The sequence below is a fragment of the Syngnathus leptorhynchus genome, chromosome 3 (genome assembly GCF_054491065.1).
Source record: "Syngnathus leptorhynchus isolate UIUO chromosome 3, UIUO_Slep, whole genome shotgun sequence".
Taxonomy (NCBI): domain Eukaryota; kingdom Metazoa; phylum Chordata; class Actinopteri; order Syngnathiformes; family Syngnathidae; genus Syngnathus; species Syngnathus leptorhynchus.
Genome location: NC_141197.1, coordinates 3466828 through 3484308, shown reverse-complemented (window position 1 = coordinate 3484308; position 17481 = coordinate 3466828). Strand labels below are relative to the sequence as shown.

The 17481-nt window shown below is 43.6% G+C and overlaps 1 protein-coding gene and 1 pseudogene across 4 annotated transcripts in view; both read right to left on the bottom strand.

Annotated features, from left to right (window-relative positions):
* Positions 1-12839, bottom strand: part of stard5 (StAR related lipid transfer domain containing 5) — a 30579-nt gene extending 17740 nt beyond the window's left edge. The window contains exons 1-2 of one of the 4 annotated variants that reach the window (XM_085906933.1): positions 12449-12839; positions 12287-12331 (exon numbers count right to left, since the gene is read on the bottom strand). In XM_085906933.1, coding sequence (XP_085763059.1) covers positions 12287-12318 — 32 coding nt within the window. In that variant the 5' untranslated portion in view covers positions 12319-12331; positions 12449-12839. Of the gene's footprint in view, positions 1-12286 lie in introns of all 4 variants that reach the window. The other 3 variants (XM_085906934.1, XM_085906932.1, XM_085906931.1) reach the window with 3 other exon arrangements.
* Positions 9-12276, bottom strand: LOC147058862 (uncharacterized; annotated as a pseudogene).
* Positions 12840-17481: the final 4642 nt, after the last annotated feature.

The window sequence follows — 17481 nt, the reverse complement described above, 5'->3', positions numbered from 1 at the left end:
CTGTGGAAGACAAGAAAATTATATTTAGTGATGAAGAAATACTGTTGGCATTTCTACATTTGAAAATAACTAGCCAGTGATTTTGAAGCTGGATCTACAATGAACTGCATGTCCTTATGCCAAAATTAAATGTGATGCCTTTATTGGCAGTGTTGTGTGTATTTTGTCAAGCTGGCATTGATCAAATTTATCTGATCCATTAACAGGTGTTGCACTCAACACATACTGTATTTTTCGGAGTATAAGTCACGTTTTTTTTTCATAGTTTGGGTGGGGTGGGGGCGATTTATACTAAGGAGCAACTTGTATGTGAAATTATGCACACATTTTTACTTGATCATAAACACATTACTGACTTACTAGTGTAGTTGATCACGTCACATGTTATTTTCATTTCAAACCTCATGAGGGCACACTATGGCTTTGGAATAATTGGAGCCTCACTGACAATGAGTTCCATTCATTGACTTCCAGAGTCAGGAGATTTAATGATTTGAAATGGTATAATCTGAAAACGCCCTTCAAAATAAAGCGCCCTACCTCAAATCAAAGCACGGCTGAATAACATAAATAACATGAAGAATTCTTAACACATACTTTAAATATCTTTTTAGAACAGCTTTTATTATTGTAGTAATTTTGATAATAAGGTACAAGTGTACATACTGTAAATATGTTTTTAGAACTGTTTTATTATTATAATGATTTTTCTATAACAAGGTATAACACTCTTAAATGTGTTTTTAGAACTCTTATTATAAAAGAATATTTTTATAAAAAGGTACAAGTGTATGCACTGCAATTGTGTGTGCCTTCTGCTGACGAGTGGGCAACATTTGTGCCATAATTCCTCAATTTAAAAGTTGTATTTTTAATTTTTTTTTTTATTTGGGGGAAAAAATCTGCGATGTAGTGAAACTGCAATAAACGAATCGTGATGTAGCAAGGGATTACTGTAATATGAACTGCAACTGACGACTAGTCCGACATCAGCGCGGCACACGCGACGTTGTCAACATAAAGGACGAAGGATTCGATCAATGACTTGGAGTGACAGAGATAGTTTGATAAAATTGTTGTTTATAATTATATGGGCCTGTGGAATAATTTGAACTGCAACTGACGACAAGTCCGACGTCAGCTGCCCACATGCGGCGTTGTTTACATAAAGGAAAAATAATTTGATCGATGGATTTAATGATTTGGAGTGACACAGATGGTTTGATAAAGGTGTTATTTATGTTATGGATATATATATCGTTATATGGGCCTGTGGAATAATTTGAAATGCAACTGATGACGAGTCGGACGCACAGGCAGCGTTGTTTACATAAAGGATGAAGAATCCGGTCGATGGATTTAATGATTTGCAGTGACATAGATGGTTTGATAAAGGTGTCATTTATGTTATAGATATTTGGATAACTGTTAATGTTACGTCAGGCTTATTCTCAGCTCCTTGTTTGTGTTTATGTCACATCAGCATGCCGTATCGTTTAGCCTGTTGTTGCTGGTTTATGTCTGTTCTTGGTATTGGATTTTGTCAAATAAATTTCCCCCAAAATGCGACTTAAGGGGTTTTTTCCCTTTATTGAGCATTTTATGGCTGATGCGACTTGAACAATGGAGCAACTTATAGTAGTGATCGGAATGATAGTAGACTTTTAGTCGGAAAATACGGTACCTAAGACTCAGATGTAAACTTGTGTGAACAGATACAGTCCTCCGCCTACTGCACGATGACTGCTGGGATGGGCTCCAGCACACCCGCGTGGGGACAAGCGGTATAGAAAATGGATGGACAATGTACAACAGTTAAGACATTTTACAAGGGATGGCTTTAGTGCTATACATTCGCAACTGACTGCCACTTCACTAATGGCATATCAGAATAGGGTTGCGTTAGATTCTATTTTGGCAGAGCGAGAGGGGGTTTGTTGGATGTTTGGGGAAAATTGCTGTACTTGCAAACTGGATTCGGTTGAAGTTGGGAAATTGTGTAAAATATAAATAAAACCAAAATACAACGATCTGAAAATCCTTCTCAACCCGTGTTCAATTGAATACACTACAAAGACAACATCTTTAATGTTCAAACTGATAAACTTAATTGTTTTATGCCAAATAATAATTAACTTAGAATTTCATGGCTGCAACACGTCCAGTAGAAGTTGGGAAAGGTGGCAAAGAATACTGAGAAAGCTGAGAAAAGCTCATCAAACATCTATTTTGAACATCCCACGTGATCAGGCTAATTGGGAACAGGTGGGTAACATGATTGGGTATAAAACCAGCTCAGTGGCCTAGTAGTAGAGTGTCCGCCCTGAGACTGGAAGGTTGTGGGTTCAAACTCCAGTCGGGTCATACCAAAGACTATAAAAATTGGACCCATTGCCTCCCTGCTGGGCACTCAGCATAAAGGGTTGGAATTGGGGGGTCAGCTCACCAAATGGTTCCGGAGTGCAGCATCGCTGCTGCTCACTGCTCCCCTCTAACCCAGGGGATAGATCAAAATCACATGGGGATGGGTTAAATCCAGAGGACAAATTTCACCACACCCAGATGTCAAACGGCGCGCACACAAAGCAAACCGCCATCGGACAAATGATACAACAGTGGACAGTAGTAACAATGAAATGTATATACTACTCACTTTGTGTCAAAGACGCACACGATTACAGCAACATAGTCGATTATGAGTGCGCCGGAGCTGTCAATCAAACGGCGCGGACACGAAGCAAACCGCGATTGGACAAACGGCATAACAGTAACAATGAAATGTATATACACACTTTGTGTCAAAGACGCACACGATCCCAGCAACATACTCAGTCGATACCAGCAACCTTTAACTTACCACTGCGCACAAGTGAAAATGGGTATAATGTCTAGGGCCCGAATATAAGACGACCCCCACTTTTTCAGTCTTATTTCAATGAAAAAAACTTCGCGCCCGAATATTCGGGCCAAAACGGTATATTTACATTATTTACACAATAATGATTTAATGTTTGAAATATCTTTATTTTTCACTTTTTAACATTTTGGAAAAAGAAAAATTACATGGAACAACAATCGAAAAACTTTTACCTCATTTTCTCATCACTGCCTGCAGTTTAGGCAAACTACCATCTTCTGGCTGTGATCATTGCACACAGGTACATTGCATTCCCCACACCTATTGCTGACCTTGCGTTTTTTTCTGCTTGGGCAGATCTGACACCTCTTCCTCTTTGGTTGACCCCGGCTGCTACTTTCCTGTGGCTGGGTTATGGGTTTTGTCACCTAACACCTTTCCATTGCTTCTATAATCGGGGTTTGTAGCTGGGGGCAGCTTTCCAGCCAACTCCTCGTGTGGTGTGACAAGCTCCTTTGACAGCTCTTTGAGGAAGAGCCGTCGTGCATTGGTGATGCCACTCTTGAAATCTGGGTGTTGAGCTGTGAAAAAGGTGTAGGCATTTAGGGTGGTGATGTCCATCATATTATACCACAGCACCATGGGCCACCTCTGTTCGGCGTGCCAACCATCTGGTGGTGTTGACACCTCCTTCCGTCTTATTGTAAAATCTGATCACTTCTGTTTTTTTCTTTGAGCTAGTTTCATCCACTACTTTGTCGTGGTGCATCGTGCTCAGGAGCAAAACAGCTTTTCCTTTCTTCCTGACATAGCTGACATTGAATCCACACTCTGTGCTATGAACCTCCCTGGACTTGGAAGGCTTCATCAGAGGAGGGATATCTGGCTTTTTCTGGCATAGAGTCCCCACAATATCCAAGAGATGCTGCGCAAGAGTCACACTGGTAAAGAAACATTATGTTTCGACCTGTGTGTCTAAATTGACTACACAACTGCTGGACAATGGTTTCACCCAGATTCTTCTGAACTTCTTCTCCTGGTTGTCTACATGTGTAAACTATGACATCTATTGCATAAGGAATCACTGGGGATGAATCGCTGTCGGCAATTGACCAAAAACAAGTTCCATACATAAGGAAAGGCTGCTATGTGGTCTGTTTCCAGCCGAAAGGCTCTGGTCCTTTTATCATCAACGCGCAAGGTACGGCGAATGTCTTCAAATCTCCCAATCGACATCATGGTCTTGTACATGGGATTATGTAGAGGACTTCCAAATAGCTCATGGACTGAAACGTCCCAGTTCTTCTCACTTCCTGCAAGCAAGGTCAATACTATGAAGGCCATGAATTCATTTTTGCTGATATTTTTCCCAATTTTTTCCTCTAGCTTTTGCAACTCTCCATCCTTCCAAGTTTGTGCGCTTCATCACCTCTCGTATTATATCATCAGTGATAAAGAGCTCCCATGCATCTCTTGGCGAGACAGTGGTGCTAAGCCCCTGTGCAGGCCCTGGCCGACTTCTGAGGGTATTGTGGCTCTGTGTTCTGCCCTGTAGGTGGTAACTCGCTTCAGTAAGAGCCCTTCCGACTCATTCTGTTTGATATAATTTGGACACTTTCTTCTTCAGAGGAGAGATAAGAAGAATCTTCTGTGTCAGATTGATCTTGTTCAGCTGGATTTCCAGGTGGACCACTGCCACTGCCAACTGGAGAGTAGTCTGGGTCCTCATCATCTGAAATGTCAGACTCTGAGTCCAACCCCATTACTGCCTCTCCATCATCATCATCATCCAGCATCTGTAGGTCATTTTAGCTGTGTATCTAGCAGCCATGATAGAGGTTGAGGAAATTTAGGAGTAATGTTCTTAACATATTCAGGAGCTAAATAAACACACACACACACACACACACACACACACACACACACACACACACACACACACACACACACACACACACACACACACACACTAGAGTAAGGTTAGCACACATAGTAAGCTATGAAGTGTAAGTTAGTAATATAATTTCTTGAAGATAATATACTCTTTCACACAACAATCATGAATAGCAAGCACGTGCGCGCGCACACACGCAATCATGAATGGCAAGTGCACGTGCACGCACGGACACGCACACACACGCAAACACAATCCATAATAATGTAAATTATCTTAGTTAGCGAGCCAGTGTTACTTAGTTATAACGTATGCTAATTTGTTAATAAATAATAACAGTCATGAAAGGCAAACAATATTATATGAGATAATACTTACATGTATAAGCTTTTGCTATGTAAACATGGTGTGGAGTCCACTCTTACACGGAGCGGGCTCCGACTCAAGACAGACACTGGGTTGCCGGGAAAACACGGAATGGATATCTCTCTGGCACGGAACGGACTTCAACACGGAGCAGCCCTGGGGTGGCCAGGACAAAACGAACTGTATTTCACTCCAACACACAGTGGACTGCACTTCATGTGGAACAGAAGACGTGGAGTAGATTTCTCTCTTCTTCGCCCCCTACCTAAACGCAGCCCCACATCCACAATCAAAATGGATCTCCTCAACATACAAGCACTCACCCGTAAATCATCATTTATTCACAACCTCATCCTGGACAAAGGCTTAGACATAATGTGCCTGACTGAGACCTGGCAACCACCGGATGTCTATCAATTCCTCAATGAAGCCTGTCCCTCTGGTTATAAATACATAACTAAACCCCGCAGCACTGGCCGTGGCGGTGGCCTTCCTGTATTCCATTGTCTTGATCTAAAGCTGTCCCCCCTCCCTCTACCTGATCACTCCTCATTGGAATCCCTTGCATTCAAATGTAAACCTCCATATCCTGTCACAGTTTTACTTATTTACCGCACTCCTAAACCAAACTCCGCTTACATTCCAGAACTATACGATCTACTCACTACCCTCTGTACCTCCACTTCCTCTAATTTAATCATATTAGGTGATGTTAACATCCATGTCGACACCCCCTCCCGCCCCCCTGCCTCTGACCTGTTGCAACTATTGGACTGTTTACACCTCACTCAACATGTAAATGTCCCCACCCATGACAAAGGGCATACACTTGACCTTGTCATTTCCTCATTGGCCATAAGCAACCTACAAGTTCACGAGGTTGGTGTGTCTGACCACAAACTTATTCAAATGGAACTGCCTTTCCCACGCCCCATCTGCAAACCCAAGCGGCAAATCTCTTTCAGAAATTTCAAATACATCAACCAAGACACTTTAGCACAGGACCTCCTGCTTCTCTCCTCCTCCTCCGCGACCTTTCCATCAGTCAGCAAGGCAGTGGACCATTACAATAACTCTTTGGCCAAACTTCTAGGTATCCACGCCCCCATAAAAAACAAAACAGTCACTTTTTCACGCTCAGCCCCCTGGTACACCAGTGAGCTGCGGCTGATGAAGTCAACTGGACGCATCCTGGAGCGTCGTCTCAATGCCTCAGGTCTGACCGTGCACAAACAGGCCTATAAAGAACATCAGAAGGCCTACTCAAAAGCCCTTGGGATTGCACGTGCCCAGTTCTACTCCAACATCATAAACAATACCCCTGGAAACTCAAAACAGCTATTTTCAACCATCAACCACTTTCTCAATCCCCAACCCACCACTCCAACGGAATCCTCAGAGGTAGTGTGCAATAACTTTATGACCTTCTTTACCGCTAAGGTTCACAACATCCGCACCCAGCTCCTCTCCTCTTCTGGCCCCTCCACTTCACCTCCACTCCCCTTCCTTCCACCTGGGTCAGTCCAGCCTTTCCGCTGTTTCTCCCCTATCTTGCAGTCGGAGGTCGAGGACATCATCAAAAAGATGAAACCCTCCACATGTGCCCTGGACCCTTTCCCCACAGCCCTCATTAAACATCAAAGCTCAGCCATCAGTCCCCTGATAACCAATGTCATCAACCTCTCACTCCAGTCTGGCTCTGTACCCCCTGCATTGAAGACAGCCATTATTACCCCCCTGCTCAAAAAACCCTCGCTTGACCCGGACAACCTTGCCAACTACAGGCCAATATCAAACCTCCCATTTCTCTCCAAGGTTCTGGAAAAAGTGGTAGCTGCCCAACTTCACGCCCATCTCACCCGCAATAACATCGCTGAGAAATTTCAATCCGGTTTTCGCTCTGGCCACAGCACCGAAACAGCCCTTGTTAGGGTCACCAACGACCTTCTCATGGCTGCCGATGCAGGCTCCTCGTCACTCCTCATTTTGTTGGATCTGTCCGCTGCATTTGACACTGTCCACCACAACATCCTCCTTAACCAACTTCACTCCACTGGATTCTCTGGCACTGCTCTAACCTGGCTTTAGTCCTACCTCTCGAACCGAACCGAGTATGTTTCCCTGGGAGGGAAAAAATCAGACACACACACAGTCACCTCCGGTGTCCCCCAGGGATCTGTACTCGGTCCTACCCTCTTCATTTTCTACATGCTACCCCTTGGCAATATATTCAGGAAGTTCGGCATCTCATATCATTGTTACGCGGACGACACCCAGCTATACCTCAAACTCAACCCCCCACCCTCTGCAACCCAGCCTCATCCATCTCCCTCATCCATCCTCTCACTGTGTCTGGAGGAGATAAAGGCGTGGATGAATCTCAGCTTCCTACAAGTCAACAGCGATAAAACCCGAGCCATGTTATTTGGCACTCTTTATCAGATCCATACCTGCCCAATCACAAGCATCTCATTCGCTAGTCACACAATCCCCCTCTCAGCCACTGTCACCAACCTGGGTGTGATACTGGACTCTCAACTCAACCTAGAGTCACACATAAAACACATCTGCAAAACCTCCTTCTTCCACCTCAGGAACATTTCCAAACTCCGCCCCACACTTACCCTGACAGATGCTGAGAAACTTGTCCACGCCTTTGTCTCCTCCAGGCTAGACTACTGTAATGCACTCCTCATCGGGATCCCTAGCAAGAGCCTCCAGAGGCTCCAGTACATCCAAAACTGCGCTGCTAGGATCCTGATGAGGGTGCGGAAAAGCGACCACATCACACCCATCCTCCGTTCTCTGCACTGGCTCCCCATCAAATTTTGAATAAATTATAAGATCGCCCTCCTCACTCACCAGTGCATCCTCGGACATGCTCCCCCATACCTCAAAGAACTCCTTGCCCCCAAATCTGCCACCCGAAACCTCCGCTCATCCAATTCTCACCTTCTCCATGTCCCCAACACCAAGCTGCGCACCATGGGCGACCAGGCCTTCTGCCATGCAGCCCCCACACTGTGGAACTCCCTCCCCGACCACCTAAGAGCACCCCAATCCACTGACTCTTTCAAAACCGGACTTAAAACTCACCTCTTTACTTTGGCATTTCTGTAATTCCTGTTTTTATATCCTGGTTGTCGTCCAGTTGTTTTATATTTGTCCTTGCTTTTTATTCTTGTTTTTACTTGCCATGTAGCACTTTGAGATTCCTCCGAATATAAAGTGCGTTATAAATATAATGTATTATTATTATTATTATTATTATTATTATTATGTAAAGTATCTTTGTGAGGAGTGACACTTATTGTTAGAGATGTTCCGACTCTAACTTATTGAGCAAGAATCACACAGGAGACAGTACGCCCTTTGAACACTTGCACGTGGAGAATTAATTCTGCAAGTGGAGAATTTGCTCGTTGCTGTAGACACAGCAATGTCCGAACAAAGTCTGCCGTTGCATTCATGCAAGACAGTATTTATTGAGAGAAGAAGGGTGGGGGTGACAATTTACATGTGTGGTGTCCAAGGTGGGGGTGAAACACCTGGCCTCTGATCACATCATAGCGGGGGATGTTTTACGATGTTGAGTAGACAAAACAACTTTGATTGCGTCTTCTACAATTGGTCAATCAGTGCAAAGGATCTTAGCACTTTGTTCTACTACTTTGTTAAGACAGGACAAGCTTAGGTTAATTATTACTGATTACATTCCAACATAATATGATCAACCTAATCTATTCAACCCTAACACTTATCATATAGATTGTGTGGTCCACAGTAAATTTACTCCTGGCTCAAAGGTTCCCATTGGATTCCATAGAAAATGCATGCAAGTCATTTTTGACCCACTTATGGAAACTTGGGGTATTAATACAAAAACTACAGTTTCCCAAAATATATAATAGGAAAGTTAAAAATGTAATAGCATGATGTTAAAAACATGTTTGTTGAGGAATTCCTGGAATCTGAAATGATAACAGTTTTTAATTACAAAGATATTTAAAAAAAAAAAAAAAAAAACCTCACCGGGTCATTTTCGACCCACTTATGTATCCAAAGGTAAATACAGTTCGTCACTATATCAGTAAGTGCTGGTTAAAACTCTACATGAAAAGCAAAAGCCGTTTATGAACAACATCCAGAAACGCCGCGTTCTCTGGGCCCGAGTTCATGTAAAATGGACTGCTGCACAATGGAAAAGTGTTTATGGTCTGATGAGTTCACTTTTGAAATTGTTTTTGGAAACACTGGATGTCGTGTCCTACGGACCAAAGAGGAAGCGCACCATCCGGACTGTTATCAACCCAAAGTTCAAAAGCCAGCATCTGTGATGGTATGGGGGTGCATTCGTTCCCATGGCATGGGTGACTTACATTTCTGTGAAGACAACATAAATGCTGAAAATAACATACAGATTTTGAGGCAACATATGCTGCCATCCAAGCGACGTCTTTTTCATGGACGCAGCTGCTTATTTCAGCAAGATAATGCCAAGCCACATTCTGCACGTGTTACAACAGCGTGGCTTCGAAGTAAAAGAATCCAGGTTCTCCCCTGACTCGATTGCAGTCCAGACCTGTCTCCTATTGAAAATGTGTGATGCATTATGAAGCGTAAAGTACAACAGGGAAGACCCCGGACTGCTGAACAACTGAAGCGGTTCATCAAGCAAGAATGGGAAAGAATTCCACGAGAAGCTAAGAGAATTAGTCTCCTCTCTTCCAAAACGTTTATTGAGTGTTATTAAAAGCAAAGGTGATGTAACGAAGTGGTTAACATGCCCTTTTCCAACTTCTACTGCACGAGTTGCAGCCATGAAATTCCAAGTTAATTATTACTTGAAAAATAAAATAAAGTTTATGAGTTTGAGCATTAAATATGTTGTCTTTGTAGTGTATTCAATCGAATATAGGTTGAAAATGATTTGCAAATCATTGTATTTGGTTTTTATTTACATTTTACACAATTTTCCAACTTCGACCGAATCCGGTTTGTAGTATATCCCCAACAATACTGCTCCCGATGGGAGTTTCACATCAGCGCTGAGGGGACTGAGGGAATTGTCCAATGAATTAAAAGCATCCTCAGGTATATCTAGTCCATTTAATGACTTGTTGGAGAAGTGGTTTGGTAAGTGGAAAGGGGTAGTCAGTTGTGTAGTTATTTCAGGTGGACTATTTGTGTTTTGTGGTTGTTGCTGTGTTCCTTGCCAAGAAAATGTCTGCAGGGTCTAGAGCATTGTCTATTCAGGCTCCAGAGCTTTGGAATGCCCTACCAATGAATATTCGAACTGTGACCTCAGTAGAAACATTTAAGACATGTTTAAAGACAGATTTCTATGATATGGCCTTTAATTAACCTGCAGTGGCCGATTTGGCAAGAGTTTAGCGCTCCTTCTCCCCATCTCCCCTGCCCCCACCTCTCCCCGGCTGGGGAGGTGGTTAGGTGACACCCAAGCTGACAGCGGCTATCTAGATTCTCATGGACCAATTCAGGATGATGGAACTGCAGCGGATTACCCTCCTCGAAGACACTACCAGGACAATCGAGGGCACCTCTTTGACTTGGACATCCACTTATTCATTGATTTTCATATTACGTATTTTATGTGCCCTCTCTGCATCCATTGCAGCCTAGTGATCCTGAAAGGGGGATCCTTCCATCTGTGGTCCCTTCTCAAGATTTCTCATTTTTCCCGTTAGTTTTTTTTTTTACTTTTTCGTTGCCCTTTTGGGAGCTCAAGATCCCTTGGTATGTTTTTGTTTTTTGTTTTTCCTTGCCCTTTGGGAGCTTAAGATCAGGGGATGCTTTGAGAATAATTGTCAATTGTTTGTCTATGTGAAGCTCTTTGAGACTGCTTGTGATTTAGGGCTATACAAATAAACCTGACTTGATTTGCATTAAGGTCTGTTGAGTGTGCCGGCGCTTCCTGGGATGGAGGACAACGATGGCATTGTCGGTTTAGTCAGCTTTAGGGTCGATGAAGACGGATTAAAATATAGTTGTTTATTTTGCTTGCTCATGTACTCTGCAGGTTTTATCGCTTGCACCGGGTACACTAATAACTGACACACATCCACTACATATAGACCACATTTGGTTAGACTTTTTCATTCTGTACTACACCACACTTGTGGTCCCTAAAGATACTGGCGACTCAGAGTCTGGTCCGAGGGGGGGTGGACCTGATAGTAAGTCTTGCCGTGTAGGGGGGCATGCGCAGATTTTGGCACAAACAGGGGGTGGGATGAACTGGCTGTTTAGGCCATGTCAACAGGGGAAGATGTACATTTTTTCTTCAAAAGCTCAAGTTTTAGTTGTGTGACCCATAACTCAAACAGGGGGATTGTTAGAATAGGCCTCTTTGGCACATGTGATTAGCTAGGTAGCTTAAGCTATCCCATTATCTTGCTGTGTGCCTTCTCTTGCTTTCACTGGCTTCCCCTCCTCTATGACACTCTTTGCACATACATATGAGTTGATCTCAGTTAAAATTGCAAGGTCACGCATTATTTCACCGGCTAGGAAAAGTTGCCCCTTGCAGGAGGGCGGCCAAAAGTAGTATACTCTCTCCAGCAAAGAAGGCCCCACAGCTGTCTCGATCTTTCTGGCATACATTGAATCGTTAAACTGAGACAGCAGCCTCCTGGTAATTACTATTAGCATAGCAAGCATTAAAAGTAAAGAACTGGGACCAAATCTAACAGTTACAGATGACTGCAATGACAATAACACCAAGAACAATAACAACAGTAATAATAATAATACTAATAATAAAGATAATAATATTTTTAAGATTACTTCTAATATCCTTTGTTTTACCCAAAACAGTAGTAGGCATTAATAAAAAGTGACCAAATCATGAACTGGCGCGACACACTCAGCCATAGCGAGCTCACAGTTTGTCCAGCAAATTTAGCATAAAATAATAAAATAAATAATTTGCGTTATGAAAACGCCATTTCAGTCAAACGAAATCCTAACAAAAGTTAGAATTCTGCTTTTGACAACAAGTTAATATCATATCTTATGTCGCCAAACGGAAACGCCGCTGATTTAGACTAGTTTTAGTTGACTTGGGTTGTTAGAACATAATGCATGATATTAAGGTGTCTTCATTTTATCGATCTAGTAGCATGTGAATGAACATTTTATAAGCCTACCGATTTTTTGCAGACTTTCCATCCGGATTCATCGTTCCTGTAGCTCTGCAAACATTCAGCCACCACATTCGCCTTATGTTCATAATCCATGGTAGTTAAGCAGTTGAAAATTACTATTTAGAGCATACCATAAATAAATGCAGCAGTTTTCATTTGACTTACTAGTTAACTTTCACCACGTGCAACCCCTTTCTCTTATCGAAAGGGGTTCATTATGGTGTTTCGTGTACTGTAGTGAATAGTGGTAAAATACGTTAAGCACGTCGGCCAAATTCTGTTTAGGCGATCTTTGACCAATCCGAAGCTAGCGTTAGCCACAATGAATGAAATGTGCTGGACATCACTGACCTAACAGGAAGCTCGTAAAGGTGGGGAAGTACTTATTGGATACAACACTTCGCAAGCACAGCTATAACTATCAATAACTATAAATTCACCCCCTAACGCAATGTAAAGGCAAGAATGCCCCGCATACTTCGTTGAAAAAGAAAGGAAATTTGTCGAGTCGACTCATGTTTTGGGAAAAAAACAACTTCCGGTGAATAAGTTTCAAAAGAAATCCAACATCTACAGCGGAAAATGTAAAAAAGAAATACAGCGAACCTTCGTTTTTCGCGGGTGTTACGTTAAAAAAGTACCCTACATAGACGTAATCTGCAAAAGAGAGATTATGTATGTATGTATGTATGTATGTATGTATGTATGTATGTATGTATGTATGTATGTATGTATGTATGTATGTATGTATGTATGTATGTATGTATATATGTTTGTTTGTTTATTTATTTATTTAAACACCATGTTTTTATTCAGGCAATTTACGCCTCTCTGACAATGTTACAAGCCTCCTGCAGCCCCCACAGTTCAATTTTTTCTAATCATTTGTTAGATGTAATGTTTAACTATTACAATGTAAAATGAAGAATAAATATGAGCTGCGGGCTGTGAGAAGAAGCCTCCTTTTCATTTCATGGACGAAGCGTATCACAACACTCACATTGAACTTTGTGCTTACGGTTTTGTATTAAAATATCCCCTAATTATCTTGGCTTATTATTTTGCATCTGTGGTGTGTACAAAGAAATTCTTCATTCAAAGTGGGCTGGTCAAAGCTATGAAATCTCAGGGCTGAAGTCCCATTGCGGCTCTGCCCAGAAGTTAGATAGTATGGGTCGGGGGAGTGAGGGAATGTCTACCCTGCTTCTGCAAACAAATCTTAATAAGGTCTCTGATCCACTAACAAAGTTGACAGCAGAGGCCAGTGTTTAACTAAGTTCACTCCGCATTTGCCTGCAGTAGGTTCAACAGCAGCACAGGAAAACACAATACCAAAAAAGCACAGTTCATTGAAAATGACATTTTCCAATACTTTCATCTTCTTCCGCTCATCCGGGGTCGGGTCGCAGGGCAAGAGAGGCCGTGCCTCCCATGCCATCATGGAAAGGGGAGAAAGCAAATCCAATAGTTTTTATTATGAAGTGCTTTTCCTTCCAATTTCAGTAGTTTTGTATCATTTTGAACCAAAATCGCTGAATTGTTATAGTTATTTTAAAACCGTCCTGTCGGCCATAGACGTCTATTAGACATCTGGTCTCGTAAAGACCTAATTTAGACGTCTAAAATTGGTTACGGTATGGACCTAAAATAGACGTCTAAATTAAAATCATTAAATATAACCATCTTTCAAAATTTTAATGTCAGAACCAGCTGTAAGTTGTATAAATAATGTACAGAACTTGTTTGGATTTGTGTTTAACAAGCATATTGATCTGTACATGTGGATTGGTTATTTCTTTAACCTGATATAGAGTCTATTTTAGGTTATTTTATAGACTTCTAAATTACATCTATGTGTAGACCTGAAATAGATGTCTATATTAGGTTATTTTATTTTACAGACGTCTAAATTACGCCTATAGACCTAAAAGACATCTATATTGGGTTATTTTATAGACATCTAAATTATGTCTATATGTAGACCTAAAATAGACGTTTATATTGGGTCTATCTGTAGACCTAATTTAGACGTCTATATTAGGTCTACAGAATAACCTAAAATAGACGTCTATTTTAGGTCTACACATTGACCTAAAATAGACGACAAAATTAAATGTATCAAATATGAAATATTAAACCCGAAAACAATCTGAAATTTGAATTGGATTGAATTCATTCGTTTCAAACAGGCAAACCACACATAACCAATCAAATGAAGACAAATACACTCAAAAGCACCCGCAAGGTGAAAATCATTCAAACTATGACTCTGTACAAACAACAGATACAAAAATAAATTTAATCCACTGAACAAAATAGGCAGAGCCTACAGGTTTGAAAAGGAATGGGAAGTTGTATAAATTTATAAATTTAATATTCAATATTTATATTGTACAGAAGTTGTGATGCTCTGTTTTAAACAACCATTGATCCGTGTTAATTGTGGTTATTTCGGTAACCTGATATTAGGGCTATGGAATAACCTAAAATAGACGTCAAAATTAAATCCGTCAAATATGATCATATCTCAAAATATAAAACTCTGAACCAGCTGTAAATTGTATAAATAATGTACAGAATTCTAAACAATCATTTTTAATTTTAATCAAACGTCTGCTTGTTGATGTCTGACCATGTGGAGGATTTAATTAAATACATAGTATACGCCCACAAAATAGCTCAAGTGGATCAGAGTAAAATAATTATTATAATATTTAATTATAATAATGATTAAATAACTATTAATAATTATTTAATAATTATCCATCCTTCTTCTTCCGATTATCCGGGGTCGGGTCGCGGGGGCAGCAGCTTTAGGAGGGAGCTCTCGCTTCACCTCGACGGACCAGTACAGAGTCCGCATTACTGCTGACACTGCACCGATCTGCCTGTCGATCTCGCGCTTCATCCTGCCCTCACTCGTGAACAAGACCCCAAGATACTTGAACTCCTCCACTTCAACAGGATCTCATCCCCGATCCGGAGAGGGCATTCCACCCTTTTCTGACCGAGGACCATGGACTCGAATTTGGAGGTGCTTCACACTGCTGCGAACCGCTCCAGTGAGAGCTGGAGATCACAGCCTGAAGAAGCCAACAGCACCACGTCATTTGCAAAAAGCAGAGATGCAATGCTGAGGTCCCCAAACCGGATCCCCTCAACGCCTCGGCTGTGCCCAGAAATTCTGTCATTAAAAATTATGAACAGAACCGGTGACAAAGGGCAGCCTTGGCGGAGTCCAACCCTCACTGGGAATGAATCCGACTTACTGCCGGAAATGCGGACCAAACTCTGGCATCGGTGATACAGGGACCGAACCGCCCTTATCAGTTGGCTCGGCACCCCGTACTCCTGAAGCACCCTCCACAGAATCTCCCGAGGGACACGGTCGAACGCCTTCTCCAAGTCCACAAAACACATGTGGACTGGTTGGGCGAACTCCCATGCACCCTCGAGGATCCTGCCGAGGGTGTAGAGCTGGTCTCACTGTTCTACGGCCAGGACGAAAGCCACACTGCTCCTCCTGAATCCGAGGTTCGACCTCCCGACGGACCCTCCTCTCCAGCACCCCTGAAAAGACCTTATCAGGGAGGCTGAGGAGTGTGAATCCCTTGTAATTGGAACACACCCTCTGGTCCACCTTCTTAAAAAGGGGAACCACCACCCCAGTCTGCCAATCCAGAGGCACCGTCCCCGATGTCCACTCAATGCTGTAGAGGCGTGTCAGCCATGACAGCCCCACAACATCCAGAGATTTTAAGAACTCCGGGCGGATCTCATCCACCCCCAGGGCCCTGCCACTGAGGAGTTTTTTTAACTACCTCAGTGACTTCGACCCCAGAGATTGGAGAGTCCGCCTCAGAGTCTCCAGGCCCTGCTTCCACAATGGAAGGCGTGTCGGTGGAATTGAGGAGGTCTTCGAAGTATTCTCCCCACCAACTAACGACGTCCCAAGTCGAGGTCAGCAGCACAATATCGCCACTGTAAACAGTGTTGACCGTGCACTGCTTCCCCCTCCTGAGACGCCAGATGGTGGGCCAGAATTCCCTCGGAACCGTCCAAAAGTCATTCTCCATGGCCTTGCCAAACCCCTCCCACGCCCGGGTTTTTGCCTCAGCAACCGCCGAAGCCGCGTTCCGCTTGGCCATCCGGTACCTGTCAGCTGCCTCCGGAGTCCCGCAGGCCAAAACGGCCCGATACGACTTCTTCAGCTTGACAGCATCCCTTACCGCCGGTGTCCACCAGTGGGTTCGGGGATCGCCGCCACGACAGGCCCCAACGACCTTACGGCCACAGCTCCGGTTGGCTGCTTCAACAATGGAGGTGTGGAACATGGTCCACTCGAACTCAATGTCCCCCGCCTCCCCCGGGACGTGGGAAAAGCTCTGCCGGAGGTGGGAGTTGAAGCTCTTCCTGACAGGGGATTCTGCCAGACGTTCCCAGCAGACCCTCACAGAGCGTTTGGGTCTGCCAGGTCGGACCGGCATCTTCCCCCACCATCGGAGCCAACCCACCACCAGGTGATGATCAGTTGACAGCTCTGCCCCTCTCTTCACCCAAGTGTCCAAAACATGCGGCTGAAAATCCGATGACACGACTACAAAGCCGATCATCGAACTGCGGCCTAGGGTGTCTTGGTGCCAAGTGCACACATGGACATGCTTGAACATGGTGTTCATTATAGAAAATCAGTGTCGAGCACAGAAGTTCAACAATAGAACATCGCTCGGGTTCAGATCGGGGGGGGCTGTTCCTCCCAATCACGCCCTTCCAAGTCTCACTGTCATTGCCCACGTGAGCATTGAAGTCACCCAGTAGAACGATTGAGTCCCCAGAAGGAGCGCTCTCCAGCACCTCCTCCAGGGACCCCAAGAAGGGTGGGTACTCTGAGCTGCCATTTGGTGCATAGACACAAACAACTGGCAGGATCCGTCCCCCGCCCCCCCCCCACCCGAAGGCGGAGGGAGGCTACCCTCTCGTTCACCGGGGTGAACCCCAATGTACAGGCGCCCAGCCGGGGGGCAATAAGTATGCCCACACCTGCTCGATGCTCTCCCCGTGGGCAACTCCAGAGTGGAAGAGAGTCCAGCCCCTATTGAAAGGGCTTGAACCAGAGCCCAAACTATGTGTGGAGGCAGGTCCGACTGTCTAGTCTGAACTTTTCTGCCTCACACACCAGCTCGGGCTCCTTTCCAGCC